The following is a 22,455-nucleotide window of genomic DNA, read 5'->3' on the forward strand; positions in this document are numbered from 1 at the left end:
GAAGGCCCTGAGGCCCCAGGGAAGCCAGCCGGGCCATGCAACGCAGCGGAGGTGCTTCCAGTGTCCTAGAGGCCCCTCCCCGCCTCTTCCTGTCTCCGCTGCTGTTGGTGTCCTGGGCTCGTGACCACATGGCTCCGATCTCTGCCTGGTCCTCACGCACTGTCATCCCCTGTGTCTGTGTCCAGATTTCCCTGCTGATATGAAGACACCCGTCACTGGATCAGGGTGGCCTCATCACAAGTAATCCTGTCTGCACAGACCCCACTTCCAAATACCGCCCCTTCCCAAGGTTCCAGGTGGATATGAATCTGGGGGGCACCATTCAGCCCAGCACAGTGGGGGCACTTGCCAGATACCTACCATTATTTATTAAGTTACTTAATATCAGTTCAGGTATTTCAGTTTCTGCCCTACCTGAAAGTACAGGCATGTTACCAGCCGAGCACCAAAATGGTTTAACTTTACAATTGGCAGTTGCATGCCAGGGTCAGGGTCCTTGCAGTCACCCTGTGCCAGGGAACCCGGCTCCCGAGGGACAGGCTCTCAGGAAGAGTCGGGAGCAGGAATGTCTGTGGAGTCACAGGTTTGAACGTTGGCTCTGGGCTGCTGTGCTGTGAGCAAGCCCGGAGGCCTGGCACAACTGCAGGGGGCGCCATCCGCCCTCGGCTCTCAGGTGTCTGGCCCAAGGTCTCAGAGTCATCCTGTCCTGTGCACCCCTCGGACTTGTGGCCATGACTCTTCTCTGTGGCTCCTGAGGAGACGGGGCACCAGGGAGCCAGCAGGAAGCCAGCTGGGGTTCCCGTTGGGGTCAGTCGTTAAGAAGCAGTGATGGGGAGCTGACAACTGAGCCGTCACCGTGGCCTCACGGAGAGGACAGCGCGGCACCGTGGGTTCTTAGCAGCAGCCGGGCCTTTGAGCCTCAGCACAGAGACGAATCTTGACTTCTGGACGCCTCAGCAGGACTTGATTCTCGCAGCCTGTGCCTCACAGGCACCATGTCTCTGAAAGGACAGGACCGGCCATAAGCTGCCCACCCGAGGGCGTGCAGCCTCCATCCCCCAGCGCCCCTCCCTGTGGCGTCCCGGCACCCCCAGATCAGACCGGCTGTTCAGGTCTCATCCAGAGCCACGTTCTCTGGAAAGGGACGTTCCTGAGAATCTGGCCAGTGCCAGCAGTGACAATGCTGCCGACAAACTGAGCAGAAGCCACTGTGGGAAACAGCACGGCGGGTCCTCAGGAGATGTCTGCACCTCACGTTCCTGAGCAGCACTCACAGCAGCCACGGGTGGAGACAGCCAAGTACCCCTTTGTGTGGACACGAAGCCCACAGAGGGAGGGACCCTGACACCCTGCACCGCAGATGGCCCTGGAGGACATGGTGGTGAGATAAGCCGGCCACAACAGGACAGACACTGTGTGACTCCACCAACATGAGGTGCCTGGAGAAAAATCCATAGAGACAGGAAGTCGACAGCAGTGCCAGGGGCTGGGGGAGGGGTGGGGATCGGGTGTTCAATGGGAACAGTTCAGTTTGGGAAGACGAGAAAGTTCTGTGGGTGGGTGGTGGTGACAGCTGCACACACTGAGAATGTGCCTAAGGCCACTGAGCTGGCACTTACAAATCGCTAAGATGGTACATTTTTGTGAAGTGCATTTTACTTCAATTTCTAAAAGCACCACCATAATGGACTGTCACTGTCTGGGAAGCTGAGGCCCAGGTGGAGGGGAGCCGGTCCAGAGCCCACCGCCAGCATGTTTCTCAGAAGAAAAAAGGCTTCAGCGGGCTTGTAAAAGGCGGCCGTCTGCTCGGACATCAAACGGTTCTGACACAACCTCCTGGTGACTTAAGTGTAATGACTCAGAAGCGCATGGATTAAATTTCCCTTGAAATTCACTTGGGTTTAAAAATTAATGGAAAAAGTGCCTGGCCAAACTTGTTTAGAGCTTTATTGACCTAAACACACTTTGAAAATAGTTTGGGAAGCTGTGGAACCCAAGCCTGGGTCATTCCATCCTGTCCCCTGGTCCTGCGGGGAGGGGCCTCTCTAGGGCCCGCCCCTCCCGAAAACGGCGTCGTGGGTAAAAATGGAAGTCATTCAGGTCGAAAAAGGAAAAGGAGAAGCACAGCTTCCCTGTGTGAGGCTGGGGGTAAAGACAGCCCACCTTGGATTGCTGCTGAAACGCATTTAGGTGAAACCAGCTCGTCTAAGAAAAAGTTACAACGTTGCCATTAGAAAACTATCACTATTTTTATTTTGCAAAGGAAAACATTGTGACTTCACAGGTGCAAACCCCAAATCTTGCCAGAAACAAAAGATGTAATGTTTCCACCTGCCAGGGTGTGGGAGCAGAAGCCACAGCCTCAGGAAGCACTTCAGAGCCATGCCCACCTTGTCCCTGGACGTGGTGAGGCCGCTCTTGACCTGCGAGCTCGGGACTGAGATGGCGGAGACCCACTGAGCAAAGGGCCTTCCAGTGAACCAGCAGAGGGCCCAAGGTTGACCGGGCCCTTGGCGGCTGCATGACCCAAAGGGCACAGCACGGCCACTGCCTGCCCAGCCAGCCCTCACCTGCCACATCAGACCGGCTCAGCCTACTGGGTTTCCCTGGAGAATCCAGGTAAAGGTGGAGCCAGGCCCCACGGGCCAGCCTGCAGTGTGGCATTCCTCCTGCTCTTCCACCTCCCCCTTCCTCTCCGCCACATTGGGCATTTGTCATCTGCTCCCCAAGCTGGTCCCTCCCCATCCTCAGGGAGCAAAGGAGGGTCCTTTGGCCACATCTGTCTATGTGCTGTTTCTGTCTCTGCGCTTGTGGCTCTAGATTCCTGTAGTGGTGACAGAATCCCAAATCCGACCAATCCAAATGAAAAAGGGAAGTTGTCCCCTCCCAGGAGAAAAACTCAGAGGCGGGCTTTGCAGACCACTGGGTTCCGGTGCCCACGCAGCTGCGCCCCTGCCTCTGGGCCTGCGATCGTTCATGTGGGCTGGCCTCCACCCAAGAGGAGACACCCCTTCCCAGTAGCTGCAGGAAGCAGGCCTGCCCCACCAGCTGCCCCAGGGGGTTCACGTCCCTAGGGGAGTGAGGGCAGCTCCATGACCACATGAAGTGTGGCTGGGCCAGCGGGGGTCCAGTGCTGGACAGGACTGACCTGGGTGTGACACCCACGACGGTGGCTAGCCTGGACATAAGTGCCACGTGGGTGCAGACGGGCCTCGTGGGGCTGCCAGCCAGGCTCTCACGGGGCGTCCTTGGGAGGGACAGCTGGGAGGGGCAGTTCCTGAGCCACAAGCACTCCAGGGAGGGACACTGCATGGTGATACCAAGCATCCTGGGAGGAAAGAGAAGCACGGGTCATGTATGTATGTTCCCTGGGGCCCCTGGAACAAATCACCACAAACTAGGGAGCTCAGACCAACAGAAATGCACTCTCAGTGCCCGGCGCCAGTCGGGCTGTGCTCCCTGTGAAAGCAGCAGGGCATGGTCCTCCCTGCCTCTGCAGCTGCTGGTTGCAGGCGCTGCTCAGTGGTCCTGACCTGCAGGCGAGTCACTCCAGCCTCTGCCCTGTCACCACATGACCACCTCCTATGACTCTCCTCGTGAGGACACCGGTGACATTGTTCAGGGCCCACCCTAATGGCCGCCTCTTAATTAATCACATCTGCCAAGATCCCGTTTCCAAATGAGGCCACAGGGACTGGGGTCAGGGCCCCCACACATCTTTTTGGAGGACACGATTCAACCCACGACAGTATTGCTCTGAAATAATAATTAACATTTATTGAGCAATCAGTAGGGGGCAGCCACTCATTCAGGTGGTGTCACCTCATTTACCCTCCTGCAACCCTAAGAGATGAAGACCAGTACAACTGGCTCCCGTAGGTGCACGGTGGGACCAGGACTCATGTCAGGCTGTCAGAGACCACATTCGGAGGGAGCGCGTGTGGACTCCATGGCTGCACCATAGTGAAACTCATAAAAATTATTTAAAACAAAAACAGCCATTCAGAGCCTCTGGAAACAGTCCTGAGGGCAAGCAGCAAATGCAACATCAAGAGACTCTAAGAAAATTCCTGAAGGCCAGAGTCCACTCTTTGAACCAAGACCCCCCCACCCCAGCCCCAGCCCCTGCTCAGGGAGGAGACTCCGCTCCAGAGGCTGCAACTCCCTCCCAGCTGGGGCTTTGTCCCAGGAGGAGGGGGCTTCAATGTCTCTCCTCCGGCCCCCAGCTGAGTCCCAGGCGAGGGGGTTGAGAAGAGGGCCACCTCCTGCCCTGGCGCCACTCACGTGCCCGGAGAATACTGGGACCCCGGCACCTTGCCCTGGCTCAGGAGGGGGATTCATGCCAGGAGCGGCCAGCAGGGGGAACTCAGCCGCCCCCAGAGCACTAGTTCTGAGAATGGGGGTCACCAGAGAAAGCAGCTTGCCACTGTCCCCACCCAGGTCCAGAGCTCCCCATTTCTTCCCAAAGGATCTGACTTTGTTTGCAGCAGAGTGTGGAGAAGTTCAGGCCTAAAAGTGCCCTCGAGCAGTGGAGCTTGTGCTGAAGGAAAGTGGGTCCAGTGACAATGGGCCTGGGCTGCAGGGGAGAGCTGGGGTACAGGATGCAGAGGGGAGCCCGGCTGGGTCAGAACAAATGTCAAACATCAATAACAAGTCCCAGACAGGGGCAGGGGTACCAGTACCCAGAGTTGCTACAGTATATTTTCTAAAATGTACAGTTTCCAACAGAAAATTATGACGCATGCAAAAAAGCAGGAAAGCATGACCGATACATTCTTAAAAACAAAAACAAAGAACAGGCAACAGAAACTGCCTGTGAGAGGGAGCAGATATTGGATTTAACAGAAAAGTACTTCAAACTATCCACTACAAATGTGTTCACAAAACTAAAGGAAAGCTTGATTAAAGAAGTAAAGGGATGTATGATGATAATGTCACATCAAATAAGCGGTATTAATAAAGCTATATAAGCTATGAAAAAGAACCCAATGGAAACTCAGAGTTGGAAGGCACAACTGAAGTAAAATATTCACTGGAGGCATCAGCAATCAATGTGAACCAGCAAAAGAAAGACTGGTGAGCCTGAAGATGGTAAAGATCACGGAGGCAGAGTAGAGACTAGAATGAAGAAACATGAAGCTGGCCTCAGAGAAATGGGACACTGTCAAGTGCACAATGCATGATGGGACTACTAGAAGGAAATGGGAGAGAGAAAGGGGAAGGAGAAATGTTCAAAGAAACAATGCTTGAAAATGTCACAGATTTATTGAAAGCCAATAACCTGTAGGAAGCTCAATGAATCATAAATGCAGAGACCCACCAACCGACACCTCTTAGTAAAAATGCTGAAAATCAAAGATAAAGAGAATATCTTGAAAGCAGCAAAAGTAAAATGACGTGTCACTTACAAGGCAACCTCCAGAAGACTAGCAGTGACTTCCCAGCAGAGACAATGCAGGCCCAAAGGTGGTAGGTTATCAAGAGTGCTATACTCAGCAGAGCTCTTTCAAAAATGAGGGTGAAACAAAGACTTTCCCAGATCAACAAAAACTGGTAATTTGTTTCTAGCAGAACCATCTTGAAAGAAATACTAAGGAAGTTCTTTGGGCTGAAAGCAAGTGTCCCCAGACAAGTTGAAAACAGAGTTCCCAGTAAAGATAATTATATAATTTTATAAGACAGTACAAATGTATATTTTTTCTTCTCATAACTGGTTGAAAAACAATTATATTCAATAAAGTATATATAAAAACTATAATTAATAGTAATGTAATAGATGTGTAATATATTTGCCAATAACACAAAAGAAATGGGTGGAGCAAAGCTGTATTGGACTAAGGAAATGGCTACAGATGGCAAAGTAATAATTACTGTGTTTCCCCAAAAATAAGACCTACCCAGACAATTAGCTCTAATGCGTCTTTTGGAGCAAAAATTAACATAAGACCCCGTCTTATTTTACTACATTATAGTAAAATAAGACCAGGTCTTATAATACGATACGATACGATACCATACGATACTGGGTCTTATATTAATTTTTGCTCCAAAAGGCACAGTAGAGCTGATTGTCTGGCTAAGTCTTATTTTCAGGGAAACACAGTATTACAATGTATTACTGGGTTTGTAAGATTACTATTTGTAATATGTCTAACATAATAACATAAAAGGGGAGAAAGGGAATAGACCTATATAGGATTAATATTTATATATATCACTGGCATTAAGCTAGTACAGATCTGAAGCTGACTGTGATGTTAATGTACATGGTAAACCCTAGAACAACCACTAAGGAAATAACTAAAATGTAAAAAATCATTAAGAATTAAAATGCTACATTATAAAATATTCACTTAACATACGAGAAAGCAATAAAGTAGGAATAATGAAACAAAAGATATGAGAAAAATAGAAAACAAAAAAGTAAAATGGCAGATGTATAAGGTGTGATTACAAAATATGGTGAATGTTTAAATTAAAAAAATTATTACAGTAAAAGACACATTGCCATTAATGCCCCTCAAAATACTCCCCCTCACTTCAAACATACTTATCCCATCATTCTTGCCACTTTCTGAAGCAGCTCTGGAAGTCCTCTTTCCTGAGTGTCTTTAGTTGCACTGTCATGGCTGCCTCGATGTCCTGAATCATTTTGACTTTGGGGAAGAGCCAGAAGTCACACTGTGCCAGATCTAGTCAATAAGTTGGATGAGGACAGACCGTAATGTTTTTATTTGACAGAAATCACCGTACCAGAAGTGATATGTGACATGGAGCATTGTCATAATGGATGATGATTTACGGCACACTGTAAAACACACCTTCTCTCAACTGTAGCTTACACACCACTGAATGCACCAAGCAAGTTGAAACTTGTCACACACTGTTACTAAGGTTGGCTGTGCCACTTCCTATACTGAAGATCCCTGCCTTCCCGTTGGATGGCACTCGGCAGCAACATTTACTGTATTTTTTTAATCACACATCATATATACAACTATATCAAAAATAATAAGCCAAGCAAAGGCAGAGATTGTAAAATTGGACCCAGAAAAATCCAACTTTAAACTAGTTGCAGATGACACACTTTAGATTTAAAGGTACAAGTAAACTAAAAGGGTAGAAGAGATGTGCACAGAGAAACTGGGGGAAAGCTGAAGTGGCTGTACTGATGACTGACAAAATGGATTTTAACACAAAAAGTGTTATTAAAGACAAAGAGGGATATTTCATAATAAAAAGCGCAACCTTCAGGAAAACAACAATTATAAACATATGTGCACCTAACAACAGAGCTCTAAAATGTATAAAGCGAGAACTGATGGAATGAAGAGAGAAATAGGTCGCTGGAGACAATGATGGCTGGAGACTTCAATACCCCACTTTCAATAATGGACATTAACAACCAGACGGGAGATCGACAGGAAACAGAAAGCTTGAACAACACCTTAAACCCACTGGACCTGCCAGTTAGCCACAGGAAACTCGTCCCGTGCAGGATGCACGTTCTGTCCCAGTGTGCATGGAATATTGTCCACAGAGCCCCACACTAGGCTACAGAGGCCACCACACCAGGAGGCAGTGAGAGGGGACTAGGCAGGCAGGCAGACTTACCAGGAGGGGGGTGGATTGGAAGAGGCTCTGGTGACTGGCTACATGGAGGCACGGGGAGACTCCAGCCTCAGGTGGAGGGTAGTGGTTACTGGGACTGGTTTCCCAGTGAGGCGGTCCCTGCGTGACTGCTCCAGGCATGGAGGGTGCAGGCTGTCGGGCATCATGCTGAGCAGGGTGGCCTTCATTCTGGTGCCCTGGGCATGTGCCCAGGGAGGGACGTTGACTGGTCGGTTGATGACTGAGGTTTTGGATCTGCTGGTGAAGTTTGGAATGGCTGGTCGGCTGAGGTTAGGCAGGAGACAGATGAAGAAGGCCTCTGCATGGGTGGGGGTGCAGTAAAGAGATATTTCACAAGTAAAAGCACAGTGTAGACTCTCTGAACCCCAAATTCATGGATCTCTAAGAACGCCCAAATTTGAAAGTCTGAATGTGCTGGCACTGGACTGTCATCATAGGGGACCACTTCTTTCTCAACTCCAGCCACAGCTGTGAGGTTTACTTGCATTGGCTTTTTTAAAAAAACTCAGCAGGTTACTTCAAAGTAAACCTCTCCATAATTCTGATTTCTTAACTTAATGCCAATCTCCACACTCTGGCTAAATGCCGAGGTCCCCAAGCACACCTCCTAGCGCCTCTATTCAGACCGTGTGCTTCTTCCAGGCTGGGTAGCAGGTGCTGTCAGGCAGAAGAACTCAGCGCCTGCCTGAGAGGATGAGGAGCGCAAAGCGTTCCTAATGAGAAGCGGAGTAGTCGCTGCCCGGCTCGGAATGGGAACCAGCAAAGACGTTTAACTCCCAGACGTCTGCGGCGATTCTCCCGGGTGTGCCGACTGAGTTGAAGGAGGAAAGGGTGGGCCCTGGCTACCGCCCCTGCCCGGGAGCCCCTGCCAGTGCGGACGCCCGGGAGAGGGTGGGCAGCCGCTGGCCGGGTGCGCCTTGCCGTGGATCCCGCGGGGCTCCGAGGGCGGGAGGACAGAGCATGGCCCTGAAGGATGGGGTGTTCTCGGGTCCGCCTGACCCTGTCCCGACCGCCCACAGCACTGAGGACCGCGTCTCCATAGCAGTTGCGCTTAAACACAAAAAACCAAGCAACGTGACTGCCCGCGTCTCTAGAAAATACTGGGCAGGGTGGAATATCCCGAGCGCGCTCCAGGAGAAAAGATTTGGCACCCCAAGGGAGCTTGAAAATGGTAAGCTTCTCGGGTGTATTTGCCCCAATAATCCACAGAAACAACAGTAATCTAAAAATAGTCTTGTTTTCTGTCCTAAGCTCCTTTTAACTTCGTTAGTCATCACCAATTCTTAAAATAAAATCCGTGTAACGTCTCTCCTAGTAGCAGCTATAAACACACCTCGAGAGGAAGCCGGAGGACTGAGACAGGCGGAAGGGGAGCGCAGGGGCCTCGGCCGCGAGACGGAGGCCGGTGGCCCCGCGGTGGCCGCAGGGCCGGCCTGAGGTGGACACGGGGCGCGCTGGCCGCGGAGCTGCGCCACTGCCTCCGGAACTGCCTGCGCCCTGGCGCGCGGCCACCGTGGTCCCGGCAACGGCATTAAACAGAGGGAAACAGACGGGGATTCCGTCACCCAGGCGGGGGATAAGGCGGGCATTGAGAGCAGACAGGAAAAGAGCTTTTCTGGATGGAGTGAAAGTTATTTATTGAGGCAGAAGGAGCGCGACCGCGGCCAACAGCACCCCCAGTCCCGGCCTCTCCCCATCCAGGGGCGCCCCCGCCTCACGTGGGTCCCGTGGGCTCCAGTCCCGGAGGACCCACCGGCCTACGTGGAAGCGCGAGAGGGGCGGATGGGCGGGTGGGGGTCAGTCAGTCTTAATGCAACTTGTGGGACCTCCCTGCACGCCCCCGCAACGACTCAGCCCCCTCCCCCCTTAGCGTCCTGGGTAGGGGGAGGAAAGGGCCAGGAGGACGGCGGACGGTGGACGGAAACCCTCCAGGCAAAATCCTGGCACCCAGGTCTGGGGACACCATGACTTACTGCGGAAAGGTCTTGTGAAAGGGAGGGGTGAGGGCGGCGCGGCCCTGGCGCCCCCTGGCGGCCTCCGGCACTGGATGTGCGCCGCCTCCCTTCAGCATCCGGCATCCTTGCGCGGTCCCCCCCAACCTCAGTGGTCTCACGGGGAACCCCAGCTCCAGGGGCCTCGCGGGGACCCCACCCCCTACGGTATCCACGAGGGGTCCCTGCTCTCCATGCGCCTGGGGTACCGAGGCGTGCGTGCCAGGCCCTGCTGTCAGCGTGGGAGCAGAAGTACAGGTAGTGACACCTTAAAAGTGCTGTGACACCCACCAGGACACCCCAGGGGCGAGGCAACCTGGTGGGAGACCTGAGACAGAGAGGTTTCAGTTCTATCGCGTGGACGCCGCTGGGCACCTTCCTACTTAATATCACACTCGATTAGCTGGGGAGCCCCCCGTCTGGGTCACATGTTGTCCCCCCACGTCATTTCTCTGAGTCCCGACCCTGGAGTCATCTGGGGGACCCACTGGCGTCCCGCAGGCCTTCTGGGTCCTCGCGGCAGACACGGCTTTTGCTTTTGGGTTTATTTTAAACCACATAAGGGTGTCGTGCAATAGATTTATGATTTTATACACCAGACATTTTTACCGCCCTAACACTCCAATCCCTTCCATCCGAAGCCAACGAGAAAATATGGTCCGGCTTGGCAGCTGAGCTGCGCGGGAGGCCGAGGGTTTGAAAGAGGAAAGTGTAACGTGAACGGCGGCGTCGGAACTCTGGCTCTGGGAGCGGCCCCCGCCGGTCAGAATCCTGCCGTCGCGCCTAGGAAACGCCCGGGTCCTGCGGGGCGGCTGGGGGTTCGGCAAGGCTGCCCCGCTCCCCTCGCCCCCGCCCCAGCTCCTGCAACAGGCGATCGGGTGGCTCGGGTATTTGCAGAATAAAATGACAATAAGCCGAGGTCCCGGGACTGCCGTGCAATCTGTTAGTAATTTGGCGGGGTGGGAATTTCCTTTCTCGGGCCTGCCAGTGGGAGCGCTTTTCCAAATTTCCACAGCGGGGAAGCCTGCGATTTTACATAATGACTTCAGCATGCAGCGCTCTCTCGGCGCCCCCTCAGTCCTGCTCCCCCCGCCGCCCCTCATTAGGGCAGAATGTGACCCTCGGGACCCCCGCTGGACCCCCGCGTCCAGGCTGGCCCGTTCGTCCGCCGGGCCCCGCGTGCGCCCTGCCCGCCTCCCCCCTGCGCCCCGCGGGCCAAGCGAGGGGCAGCGGGGCGCGGGAAGGGGCGGGCGCTCGGCGACTAGTCCCCCGGGCCCCGCGCCGGCTCCGGCGGGCGGGCGGGCGGGGGCGTGATGTCACGGCAGGGAGGGGGCGCGGGAGCGGCCGGGCGGCGGGAGGCGGGGGAGGTGTTTTCCAGCTTTAAAAAGGCAGGAGGCAGAGCGCGGCCCTGCGTCAGAGCGAGACTTCGAGACTCCGGACTCGCCGGCACAGTCGCCGCGCGGGATCCGGCGGCCGGGCGCGGGCGCACACCTCCGAGCCCCGCCACGCGCCACCCCACTCAGGTCCCGGCCTCAGCCGGCCCCGCCACTCGCGCACACGCCCCTCGATGACATTTCTCCGGGGCGCGCGGCGCGGAGCCCGGGCAGCGCGCGTCCGCCGGGGATAGTCTGCTTTCCCCGGAGCCCGACCCGGGCGGCTGCGCCCGCTCGTCCCGCTCCTCCTCCTGCTCCGCGCCGCCGCCGCGTGGATGCCAAGTACCAGTTTTCCAGTCCCTTCCAAGTTTCCACTCGGCCCTCCGGCTGCAGTCTGCGGGAGCGGAGAAACTTTGGGGCCCGCGCCGCACGCCCGCGGCACCATGAAGTCGGCGGAGGAAGGTAAGCCCGCGCCACCACCTCCCCCCACGCGGCCCCCCGGGCCCCGGCGCCCCCCTGCCCCGAGCCCGCGCGCCTCCAGGGGTCCCGGCAGGGGGAGGGGAGAGCAGGCCAGCGTCTGCGTACCGGGAGGGGCGCCGGCGCGCGGCGGGCGCGCGGCACAGATTGGGCAGCGGTGTCCCCCTGGTGTTTCCCCGGAGCAGCCCAGATTTCGAGCGCGCCTTCTTGCCAATAGGTGTCTCCTCTTCTCTAGCGCTGAGTGCGCGCACTCGGCCTGGGCTGGTGCAGCCTCGCGACGGAGCCCGGTGGTAGGAACTCAGTTCAGATGCGGGCGGTATGGGGACGGGGCAAAGTTAGGGCCGTCAGAACGACGAACTTTGCGATGAAGTAAAGTTGTCGGGGTAACGAGGGATGGCCCGGTTTCTTCCCAGTGGGGCGGGGCCACCCTGTGGTTTCGAAGACCAGTCCGACTGCGCGAGGTGTGGGGGCCGCGCCCCTCCACCCGCGCGCTTTCGGAGCGCCTAGCTCCGCAAGCCGCCTCCAGGCTTCTGAGCCCGCTCCGCCGCGCGGCGCTGTCAGGTTGGAGGCTGGAGGCGCAGGACTGAAAGAGACCAAATGCGCTGTTCGCATACACCCTCTAATTCAAGCCATTTTGCAACCCTATAGACGTGAACGTCTGGGCCGTAGGAAACGTTTAGGACAATTTGAAAAGAGGGGCCGGCAAGTTTCCAGCCGCTTGTTTATAGTCACAGGATGGCATGAGTGTCTGCCCTGAAGCCTGGCGACGGCGAGTCCGCTGCTGACAGTGAGAGCGCGACCCTCCGCAGTGCAGTCTCACAGCGGGTCCTGCCCTTAAAAGAACCACCGCTGACCAAAAGCAGTGGGCCCTCCTACCGGGAGGCGCCCGCAGGTGTCTGGAAACAGGCTGGGAGGGGGTGACTAACACCCCAGTGAGGGATTACGATGGCAAGTGCAGAGAGCTGGCGACACCTTCCCAAACGCCTTCGTAGCAGTGAAGCAGTTTATTGAAATGACTCTAAGAAAGCTGGCAAGGCTGCGGATGGTAAGGAGTTCTCTTTTACAAGGGCAGGCCTTGTGAGGAGCACTGGGAAGGGCACGCGGCTGCTCGCGCCCCGGCCCGCTCAGCCAACGCGCGGCCGGCCGGCCTCGGAGCAGCAGTTTCCCGAGGCTGCCAGCTCCAGGGCCCCGCTTCACCTGCAACGTGGGCTCCAGCCCCCCGCCCAGGTCCAGGAGATCAGTGTTCTCCGTCCGATGCCTTGTTATTTCCTGCGCGTTTTGTGTCAAGGAAGGGAAAAGGGTCTTGTGTTCACCCTTTCACCCCAAGTTAGAAAATGTTTAAATGTAAACATCAGGTAATGCTTCCAGGACGAGCTATTTAAAAAGTTTAAACATTTTCTTTTGTTGAGGTTTTGATTGTAAAGCCTTAGACACTTGTTTCAAAGTTCACCCACGTATTTCTCATCACTGCTTTAGGGAAAAAACGCAGGCCTTTCAAAGTTTAGATTTTTTTACTTGAATAGTCAAGGGTCAGTCCTGCAGTAAAGACTCTTTTTTTTCTCTGACCTCAGGAAAAACCACCTATGGGGGCAGGGAGAGTTCCTGTTTCCTACCTGAGAAAATACATTTAGAATGCTTCTGCTAAAAGGCAGCACCAGATGCAATGTGCCCTTTGACTAAACAAATATTGGTGTATTTTATAAGGACAACAAAATGAGGCTCAGCAGAAAGTGTGATCTAATACGAGGTTTGAGGCAGGGTCGCTCCTGCCGACCAGCCTGGCCTGCTGAGGGCTGGGGGTGGTCGGGCCTCCCGCAGGCCCTACTGAGGCCTGAGAGCCCAGGTGAGAACCTGAGTGCTGCCGCCCCTGCCTCTAATGAGCATCTGGGTGGAAGCTCATTACCCACCTGAGGCCCCCTGCCTGCTTTCCCGGCAGAATGCAGAGCAGTGGAGGCCTGTAGGTAGCCACCTACCACCCATTCAGAGGTTGCTCCACACACAATGTCCCCAGGCTCCCAGAACAGAACAAAGCTTGCCCTGTTCTCCCAACACTTAACTTCCTAATCCAGATTAGAAAAGGTGCTGGCGCCCTGCTCTGTCACACCCAGGGCTGGACTGCTGCACCCGGGAACACCCACAGCCTCCCAGAGGAAGCGCCAAGCTAAACATTTCCATCAGGACAGGGGCGTCTGCTGAATTGGCAAATAGCTGGGCACCACTTACAAGATGGAAGTACTGGGGCGCTGGTAAGAGGAGCTTTAAAAAAACCTGCCATCCCATCTGGTCACCTGGGGGGGGGGGTTCTGAAACTGGGTGGGGACCAACTCTCTGCCTTAGGAAAGGCAGTCCTGGATCCTGCACCCGCAGGGCCAAGGGGGCACACCGAGGGTAAACCCACCCTCCCCAGGACAGTGGAACAAAAAGTTTTAGGCTAAACGGATGATAAGGGCTGTTACTTGTGTGTCAGTTTTTCACAGGGTTGAGAAGGTGGCTGAAGTTAAAAAAAAAAAAAAAAAACGGAAAAGAGAGAAAATGAGATGTTGTGGCTTCTCGACAGAAAACAGAACTTCCATTTGCCTGAAGGTCAGCAAAAAAAGCAAACTAAAACAAAACAACCCTCCAACATACATCTCAAAGTGAGAACTATTATTAGAAACTAAATCAGGCCAAAGTGAACTATAGTTTATCACTGGAGAAAGCCAGCCATTTGCAAAGGGTCATGGGAGAGAAGCGTCTGGGCTGGGGGTAGGGTCACGTGGTGAGCAGGGTCTCTGTTTCCGGAAAAAGCAATACCCGCAGGGCAAAGGGCCCGCAGGGCAGAAAGGAGGGCACAGCAGCAAACACAGACCTCGCGCCGCCTCACCCCCTTCCTGCTGCAGTCGCCTTGCCCCATCTTTCGCTGTTCCAGATGTTGGTTTTACGTGGTGCCAAGACCCTGAGGACAGTGGGCACAAACCGCTGGGGGAAAGAGAAAAGGGCGAGAGGTGTGCTCAGCGGGCCTAGCTTTTTATGTTACACTTGCTGCGGGCTCGCTGCCCCACGCCCTGGCCTTGGGCTTAAGCCCGGTGCACGCAACTCATCCATCTTTCCGAGCTTTGGAGCTGCTCTTGGCTGACTGCGAGGTCACTTATGCACGCACAGGAGTGTGTACGTGTGTTTTAGGAAGTTGGGGGCTAAAGGGAAGGTGTTACAGAAAAGCAAGGGTTGCCAGTGAGGCACCCGCCTGTGAGGAACGCAGGAGGCAAGGCAGGGCTGCAGTTGCCAGCGCGCGCAGACGTGGCGGGTGTGGGAGCAGCAGCCCCCGCTCCTCAAGCAGAGGGCGCGCTCGCAGCCCCACTGGAAGCCTCCCCCTTTCCTGGCACATTCGGTGGTGTCTTGAGCTGTGGGGCTGGCAGTGGCATTGCCTCAGCAGGCTGGAGAGAAGCTCCCTGCTCCGCCAGCTCCCCCGCCGTCCAGTGGGTTCCATCCGGAGGCTGGGGCCTCTGGCGGGACGTGCCCATCGTGGGTCGGACAGCGGCAGACACGCACTAAACCCTTTCTCCTAGGAGAGAGGACGAGCATTTTGGCAGCTTAAAAAGACATTAAGTTTCAGACAAATTCAGTCGGCCTGGGTGCAATGTCACCGTCGCTTTGGGAAGCAGTCACTAATTTTTGTGCCACTTGGTCTCGCGGAGACGTCGGCGGTGCGCGCTGCGCCCTCCTCCCACTGCGCCCGGTCGGGGAGAGTCTGAGGGGCAGCGGGCCCGCCCGGCTCGGGCAACAGGGGTGCTCGGCCGTTACCCCGCGCCCCCCCCCCACCGGCCCACGTGGACCCGGGCCTGGACCCCAGGGGGCACTTTGGGGGCTCGCCCGCGGGTGGGGCGCTGGGGGACACGCGCGAGAGGCGGGCTCACCGGGAGTTTATTTAAAACTCGGAAGCCGCGGCTGGCTAGCGCTTGTTTATGTAAACCCGGAAACGGCGGGGGGAGGGGCGCCGCGGGGGAGGGCGGGCGGGGGAGGGGCGGGCCGGAGTCACGTTACCCGGGGACGCGCCGCCGAGCGCAGGGCGCAGCCGAGCCGGGGCGGCGACCACAGGTGCCCGCGGCCGGGGATCTGACCCCGACCCGGACCCCGACCCCGGACCCTGACCCGGGACCCTAACCCAGGCCCGACGTGGCCCCAAACTCGACCCCAGTCCCCCACTTCAACCCCAACCCCGGACCCTGGCCTGACTCGGGACCTAGAACCGGGACCCGGGACCCGGGACCCCAGCTCTGGCCCAAACCCCGGCCCCTGACCCCGACCCCTGGCAGTGACCCCCGACCCCAACCCCTGGCAGTGACCCTCGACCCCGGCCTCTGACCCCGGCCCCCGGCCCGGCCCGGCCCGACATGACGGGGCTGGAGGAGGACCAGGAGTTCGACTTTGATTTTCTCTTCGAGTTTAACCAGAGCGACGAGGGCGCCGCTGCGGCCGCCCCAGGTGGGTCCGCGCGGGGCCGAGGAGAGGTCGGGGTGTAGGCGTCGAGGGTGGAGGGTCTGGGAATTCGCGCCAGGGGTACAGGGTTGGAGGTGCAGGGGGTGGGGGGGCCGGGTGAGGTCGGAAGGGACCCGCTGGGGGGCGCGCCGGGGCCAGCACCGCCCCTCCCCTCCTCTCCGCCCAGGGATGACCCCACCTCCAGCCCCCACCTCACCTCCTGCCCTACCCCCAGTCCCGCCCAGGTCAGGGGCAGCGCCCACGGTGTCCCCACTCCCCGCGTCTAGTGCCCGGGTCCACGGAGCGGTCAGAAAACAGGTCAAGTTTAATGGCGAGTGGGGGGTGGGCAGGGAGGCCCCGGTGAGGCCACTTGGATCCGGGTGCCCAGACGTGCTGAGCTCAGTGCCACCCTGCGGGTTTCTGGCGTCAGGGAGCATCAGGTCTGCTGCCGTGGGTCACACTTGTGCTGGTCTTCGTAGCTTTCCTGTGCAGGGGCCTCCTGCTCCTGGCGGCTGCTCACGCCAGGGGACACTAGCGTCCAAGGCCCCGACTTGGCCACTGTGCGGGGACAGGTGGTGAGTGGCCACTGCCAGAGAACCGGGGCCACAGAGCCCCCCGGTCTGTCCCTGACGCTCCCCTGCGCCTCAGGACTCCTAGCCCCTCCCAGAAGAAAGTTAAAGTGGAAGTCGCCCAACCGCCGGGGGAGGGGGGTTTTCTTTCTTTCATTTTCTCTCCTTTGTCGAAATAAAGGTTCCCTCAGCCCTCCAAAACGGGTGCTGTTGAATGAAAATAAGGCTATTGAAAAATCACAGTCAGCTTGGGTGCAACAGTGTGCCACTGGGTGGAGGGACCCAGGAGCCTCCCCATGCAGTGGCTCTCCCACCTGTCCCTTCTGTCCCATCTCTTCCTGTGGCGGCTTCAGGAGACTTCTGTTCCTGCCCACGTGGCAGTGGGGCAGTGAAGCTGCACGCTTGGCACAGACAGCCGCTCTTCTGCAATGATTGTATAACATTTTCCATACCATTCACCACCCCTCTCTTAAAACCTGTAACGCCCTGTTCATTTTTAAGCATAAATGTTCTGACCAGGCACAGGTTGCCTGACCCTAGTTACTGGCCCTCCCTGAGGGGCCCCTCATGTCATCTCCCTCAGCTGGGGGTTTCTAGGCCTTTGGGGTCCTGCGAGCCGAGCCAGCCAGCCAGCCGTTGTCTGGGAGAGATTTGGGGCTGGAAGCGAGTGTCCCAGAGGCCTTTCCTTTTCTGCTGTGTCTGGCTTTCTGGGTGCTCCTGCGTTCTCTCCATCAGAAAATGGTCTCCCTCGGTGTGCAACCCCTTTTCAGTTCATTTAGCAAATACCACAAACGAGGCCCAAGGTGCAGTGTGCACCCCCTCCTGACCTCTCTGTGGTGTGAAGGCCAGTCCTGGCTGGACAGCACTGCTCTCCTGGGCCATCTTGGGTCCCAGGGACAGACACATCCTGTGTCCTTAGGGGTCCATCCAGGGAGGTAGGAGGCCACAGCTGGCACAGGCTGTCATGGCGCCCTCCTCCTGGGCCTCTGCACGTCTGCCCTGCACTAGTAACTGACCAGGGCTGTGCAACCGTCTCAGGGCTGCTTTTAAGCACCTTTGCTGAGTAGGTGCCCCGCCCCCATCTCCCAAGGATTACAGTTAAGGACTGCTGAGGGAAGGCCTGCAGGTACAGGCACCTGGGGCCCAGCAGGCACCAGGCTTTGGGGGAGGGGAGGCCTCAGGCAGCTGGGCTAAGCTCTGGGCAGAGCAGGCCAGGAGGAGATGCAGAGAGCTCCCTTCCTGTGTCACCGTGTTGGAAACGAGTTACTGGAAAACATTCCTTTTTCAAATATTTTTGTGAGAGACACTCATGCTTTTCTCCTTTTTTATTAAGAGCAGCTTTTTTATATTTAGAGCAGTTTTAGGGTCATAACAAAATTGAGGGAAGGTACAGAGAGTTCCCATACACCCCCCTGCCCCACACACCACCGCCCCCCCCACCTACATTCCCCACCAGAGCTGGACATTTGTCACACTGTCACCCAGAGTCCATAGGCTCGCTCTTGGTGGTGTACAATCTGTGGGTTTGGACAAATGGATAATGACATGTATTTGCCATAATAGTGTCACACACAGGGGTTTCAGTACCCTAAAAATCTGTGCTCCCCCCGTCCACCCCTCCCTTTCCCCCAGCTCAGTGCAACCACTGATCCTGTTACTGTCTCCATAGTTTTGCCTTTTCTGGAATGTCATGTAGTTGGAATCAGACAGTATCTAACTTTTCAGTTTGGCTTCTCTCAGTGATGTGCATTTAAGTTTTCTCCTCATCTCTCTGTGTCTTGGAGCTCATTTCCTTTCAGTGCTGAATACGACCCCATTGTCTGGATGGCACAGTTTACCCATTTACCTACCGAAGGGCGTCTTGGGTGCTTGCAGGTTTGGGCGATTATGAACAAAGCCCTTTTTTCTTGTCCTTACTACTTTTTACATTGCATTATAATTATTACATTATTACATTAAGTTGTTACATTAAATTCTCCGACTCTTTAATGGGTGATAGAAGTGGCTTCACATGATTTCTGGACTGAGCGTGGATATAAATAAGAGAATGAATGACTAACACGGAGATCGGTTGTGAAGCTCAACACAGAGCTTCACAGATGGTGATGAACTCAAAAGCGGGCACTTTGTCCAAAGGACAGGCCAGCCCTGACGGCCGACAGCCCTGTCGCTCATCTCTGTCACGGTTCCTTCTGACTTGAGAGTGGTGGCCTACCGGGGTCAGTGGATGGGCTGGCCTTCTGTCCCCCTGTCGCTCAGGCCACCTCCTGCTAGGGCTCCTGTCATACCTGTTCCTTCAAGGGAGTGACTGGGTTTTGGGTTCTTTATTCTGAGTGCCCAGCAGGCGCAAGTTGACAGTCAGTGACCATTTGTTGGGAGAAAGAAAAGACAATTGTAAAAATAATTTGCCCTGGGCTGGGCAGGCATGTTATTTGCAATGGTCTTCATGTCTCCACTGCCCCCCACCCCCGGGACAGAAGGCTGGGTGCTGGGCTTCCCTCAGGGAGGGAGGCAGGGGAAGAGGCCTCCTACTCGCCTCAGGAAGTAGCTGCTGTGCTGTCAGCTGGGAGGCGGGCGTGGCCCTGCTTCCCGTGGGGCTCCTGTTTGCTCAGTTATTTTGGCCAGCCCCATGCTGCCAGGACTGTCACCCTGGCAACTCGGGAGGAACTTGGCCAGCCTCTGAGTCGGCTGGAGTCTCCCCAGCAGTCAGGCCACCTCACAGTCCCTCCACAGGCATCACTCTCGTCGAAAGGGACGTCTTTGGGGGCATTTTGAGTCTCAGGTTTAGTCTCAGCCTGGTGAGGGTGACATGAGGACGGGGCCCTGCCCTTCTGCCGGTCAGTCCTGCCCTGGGACTGTCGCCACCCAGCAGGGTTGCCTCTGGACTGCTGAACACAGCTGTGGAGCAGGATCTTTGGACATTTTAGGACAATCCCTGTATCTTTAATACACGGGCCCCCGCCGTCCTCTGTTTGCCCAAAGTTGCAGAGCTGTTTCCATCAAGGACAGTTAGGTGTGCAGAGGGTATTTGAACCCTGTGTCCGGCTTGTCAGAGGAAGACTGGGGCAAGTCACGACACCTCGCCTGCTTTCTGATCCCCTAAAAGCAGAGTGAGACATGGAGGCCTTAGAGGAGAGGTGTGCGGCCCAGGCAGGCGGGTCGGTGCCCGATTCCCTCGGCAGGGCTGCTGTGCTTGGTCACGGCCTGGTCCCCGTGTCAGCTGTGGTAACAAGGCCTCTTGGCATCAGCGTGCACCCTTCTCCCTGCAGGTTGTTGGGTGGACTGTGCCTTCGGAAGCTGTCTGTCACCCGGCTGCTCAGCACAGAGCTGCCAACAGTGGGGTGTAGGCGCTGAGCGTGTTTTGCTTTGCTTTGCTTTGCCATAGTTCCCACGACCTGCAAAATTATAATCTTGCCGTGTGGGTGCCGGCCCTGTTGTTCGGTGCACAGGGGTCTGGCCAGGCATTTGGAAGGACGAGACCTGGCTGTCAGATTCTTTCCAGCTCTATTTCTAGCTTCACGTCCTGCGTGCATTTCAACTCCAGCAAACGCTAAGGGGGATGTTCCTTAAAATGAAAACTCGAAGTCAGTGCATCTTGCAGAGTTTGTGAGAGATCAGAGGACGGACCGTGGGCAGAGGTGGTGGTTCTGTTCCAGACGGCCGCTTCGCGGACACAGGGCCTCCCTGCCGGCCGAACGCAAATGCTGCCAGTCTGGGCCGGCACCACACACAGCTGCCAAGGGCAGCGGCCCTGACATAGGAGCGCCCAGCCTGGGGGTCTGCAGGATGGCCAGATGCTCTGGGCCTAGCAGAAAGCACGTGGATGTACTTTTCTGGTGGTTCTTCAGAAATAATACAATTGCATGGTTTGAAACGAATTATGTCTCAGAATGAGACGAGGCAAGTCTGACAACGCTTACTTGCCGAATTTGCTGAGCACGGCGTTCGCAGTGGGCGCTGACCATTCTAGGAGCTGGGGGCACCCTGCTGGCTGCTGGGCTCCCGCCTGCGCCCAGAGCGCCCCACACGGCAGCGAGAATTAGAGAGGAAGGAGGGCAGTGCCATCTTCAGAGCCACTATTACCAGTGCTATTACAGTGCAGCTTTTGAATAGGCTCTCCATAATATTTGCTTAAACTCCTGCCGTTTCTTTGAGCTCACCTGCCCTGTCACAGTTTGTTAATGGGCCTCCTTGGCAGATGGCCAGGTGCCAAAAGCACCAGCAGAAAATGACTCTAATGGGTGATGAGCGAGCGCTTCAGTGGGTCCTGACGTGACAGGAATCGGCCTGAACATCTCAGGATTGTCAAGAAGGTTCCTGGGAATAGTTTCATTCCATGTAAATGTGATCCCTTTGAATAGTTAAATAATTCAGCTTTGAATACGGTTTAGGTTGGTAATAAAACCAAATGGCGGGAAGCGGTGGCAGGAGGGGACAGTACTTGCCGGGCCGCGGACTTGGCCCCGCCGGCTGGCACCGCTGCTTGTCATGCTTTTGTTCTAAAGAGAATCCATCCTCAGCTCCGCAGCACGTTCACAGTGAGGTTCGGGCTTCTGAGGCCTTCATTTCATAATTTGTCTACTTAGGGAGAAGCCGTGCTTAGGTGAGTCTTTTCTTGTTTCCTAACGAAGGCTTTGTGTTCTTTCTCTTCCTCATTGAATCATGGTTATTGACAGACTTTGGTTTAAATAAAGGCCTCTCCTTGGCTTGTTCTGGTTCTCGTCGGACGCTCTCCTCTTCGTCCCCTCCCGCGGCCAGGCCTTGTCCACAGGCCCCGTTTCTACTAGCTGCTCCAGGAAGACTCTTGTCAGACCCCTCCCCTGCCCACCCCTCCGCCACCTGGCATTTCCTCCAGAACCTTCCATGGGAGAGTCCTGTGGGCAGCAGGTGGGGGGCCCCAGACTTGCTCTGCTAATTGCTGGCATTTTTTTAAATTCTCAGAATTACCTTCCTGCCAACAAAGAGTGGTTCAACTGTGGGATGGGCTCTCTCTTCAAATGAGTCGTACCTACGCGTGGCGTTCTCACACCGTGTTTCCCCGAAAATAAGGCCTGGCCGGACCATCAGCTCTAATGTGTTGTTTGGAGCAAAAGTTAGTATAAGACCTGGTATTATATTATATTATATTATATTATATTATATTATATTATATTACATTACATTACATTACATTACATTACATTACATTATATTGTATTAGACTGGGTCTTACAGAAAAATAAGACCGGGTCTTGAATTAATTTTTGCTCCACAAGAGCTGATTGTCTGGCTAGGTCTTATTTTTGGGGAAACACGGTACCTGGGGCAGGAAGTGTGGGGATCCGTCCTCTCCAGGGCCCTGGGCTCTCGCGGGCAGGGAGGGCCGGAGGAGGAGGACACAGATCGCGCTTGGTGTCTGTCTGCTGCTCACACCCACCCCATGTTGGCATCAACCTCGTGCCTGGTGCTGCGTCTGCAGCAGTTGGTGATTTCTCTCTAAAGTGAAAATCCCCTTTTTATAGACTGAGATCATCCGTGCGCTCTGCACCGGCCACAGGGCTCTGGACACACAGTAGGCTCGCAGGTGGTGAGGGTGTGAGTGTGGGAGCCATTCACTCAGACTCGGGCGGCCAGGCCTGGGGGGGCTCTTCCATCTGGGGGTGTGGGGCACTTGTCCCTGTCGTGGGGACGGTGCCACCTTGAGGACAGACACTAGGGGACAGTTTGACCTGTGCAGGCTTTGTAGCAGCTGTCTGGAAAGCCCTGCCAGTGAGGGCAGGGCCCCCGTGCCCGCGGCTGGGGGTTCTGTGGGGGGGGCCCCCTGGGGTATTTCTTCCACCCCAGAAGCAGAAGGGGAGCAGAAGCGGCCCTGAGTGTGCCTCAGTGGGCCAGGAGTGCACATGTCAGCACTAGGGAAAGACCAGCGAGCTCCTGTGGGCGACCAGCCAATGCAACTGTGGCCGCAGGGCTGGCGGAGGC

At 55.8% G+C, this 22,455-nt stretch overlaps 1 protein-coding gene and 1 long non-coding RNA gene across 13 annotated transcripts in view; one reads left to right on the forward strand and one right to left on the reverse strand.

Moving 5' to 3' along the window:
- Positions 1-804: 804 nt before the first annotated feature.
- LOC109436847 (uncharacterized) lies at positions 805-9,696 on the reverse strand. 2 transcript variants are annotated; one of them, XR_016021216.1, is made up of 3 exons: positions 7,615-9,696; positions 3,149-3,328; positions 805-1,001 (listed from the first exon to the last, which is right to left on the reverse strand). It is a non-coding gene; the product is annotated as an uncharacterized LOC109436847 (long non-coding RNA). The 2 variants fall into 2 exon arrangements; XR_016021215.1 differs by lacking the exon at positions 805-1,001 and having other exon boundaries at positions 2,229-3,328.
- A 1,629-nt stretch (positions 9,697-11,325) lies between these two features.
- NFATC1 (nuclear factor of activated T cells 1) overlaps positions 11,326-22,455 on the forward strand; it is a 105,159-nt gene continuing 94,029 nt past the window's right edge. For 6 of the 11 annotated variants that reach the window (XM_074339798.2, XM_074339800.2, XM_074339801.2 and 3 more), the window contains exon 1: positions 11,326-11,458. In XM_074339798.2, coding sequence (XP_074195899.1) covers positions 11,332-11,458 — 127 coding nt within the window. In that variant the 5' untranslated portion in view covers positions 11,326-11,331. Of the gene's footprint in view, positions 11,459-15,481; positions 15,935-22,455 lie in introns of those variants that run through there. The other 5 variants (XM_019715693.3, XM_074339804.2, XM_019715701.3 and 2 more) reach the window with 2 other exon arrangements.

The sequence above is a fragment of the Rhinolophus sinicus genome, chromosome 4 (assembly GCF_057876585.1).
Source record: "Rhinolophus sinicus isolate RSI-liver-muscle chromosome 4, RSI-T2T, whole genome shotgun sequence".
NCBI classification, from domain to species: Eukaryota; Metazoa; Chordata; class Mammalia; order Chiroptera; family Rhinolophidae; genus Rhinolophus; species Rhinolophus sinicus.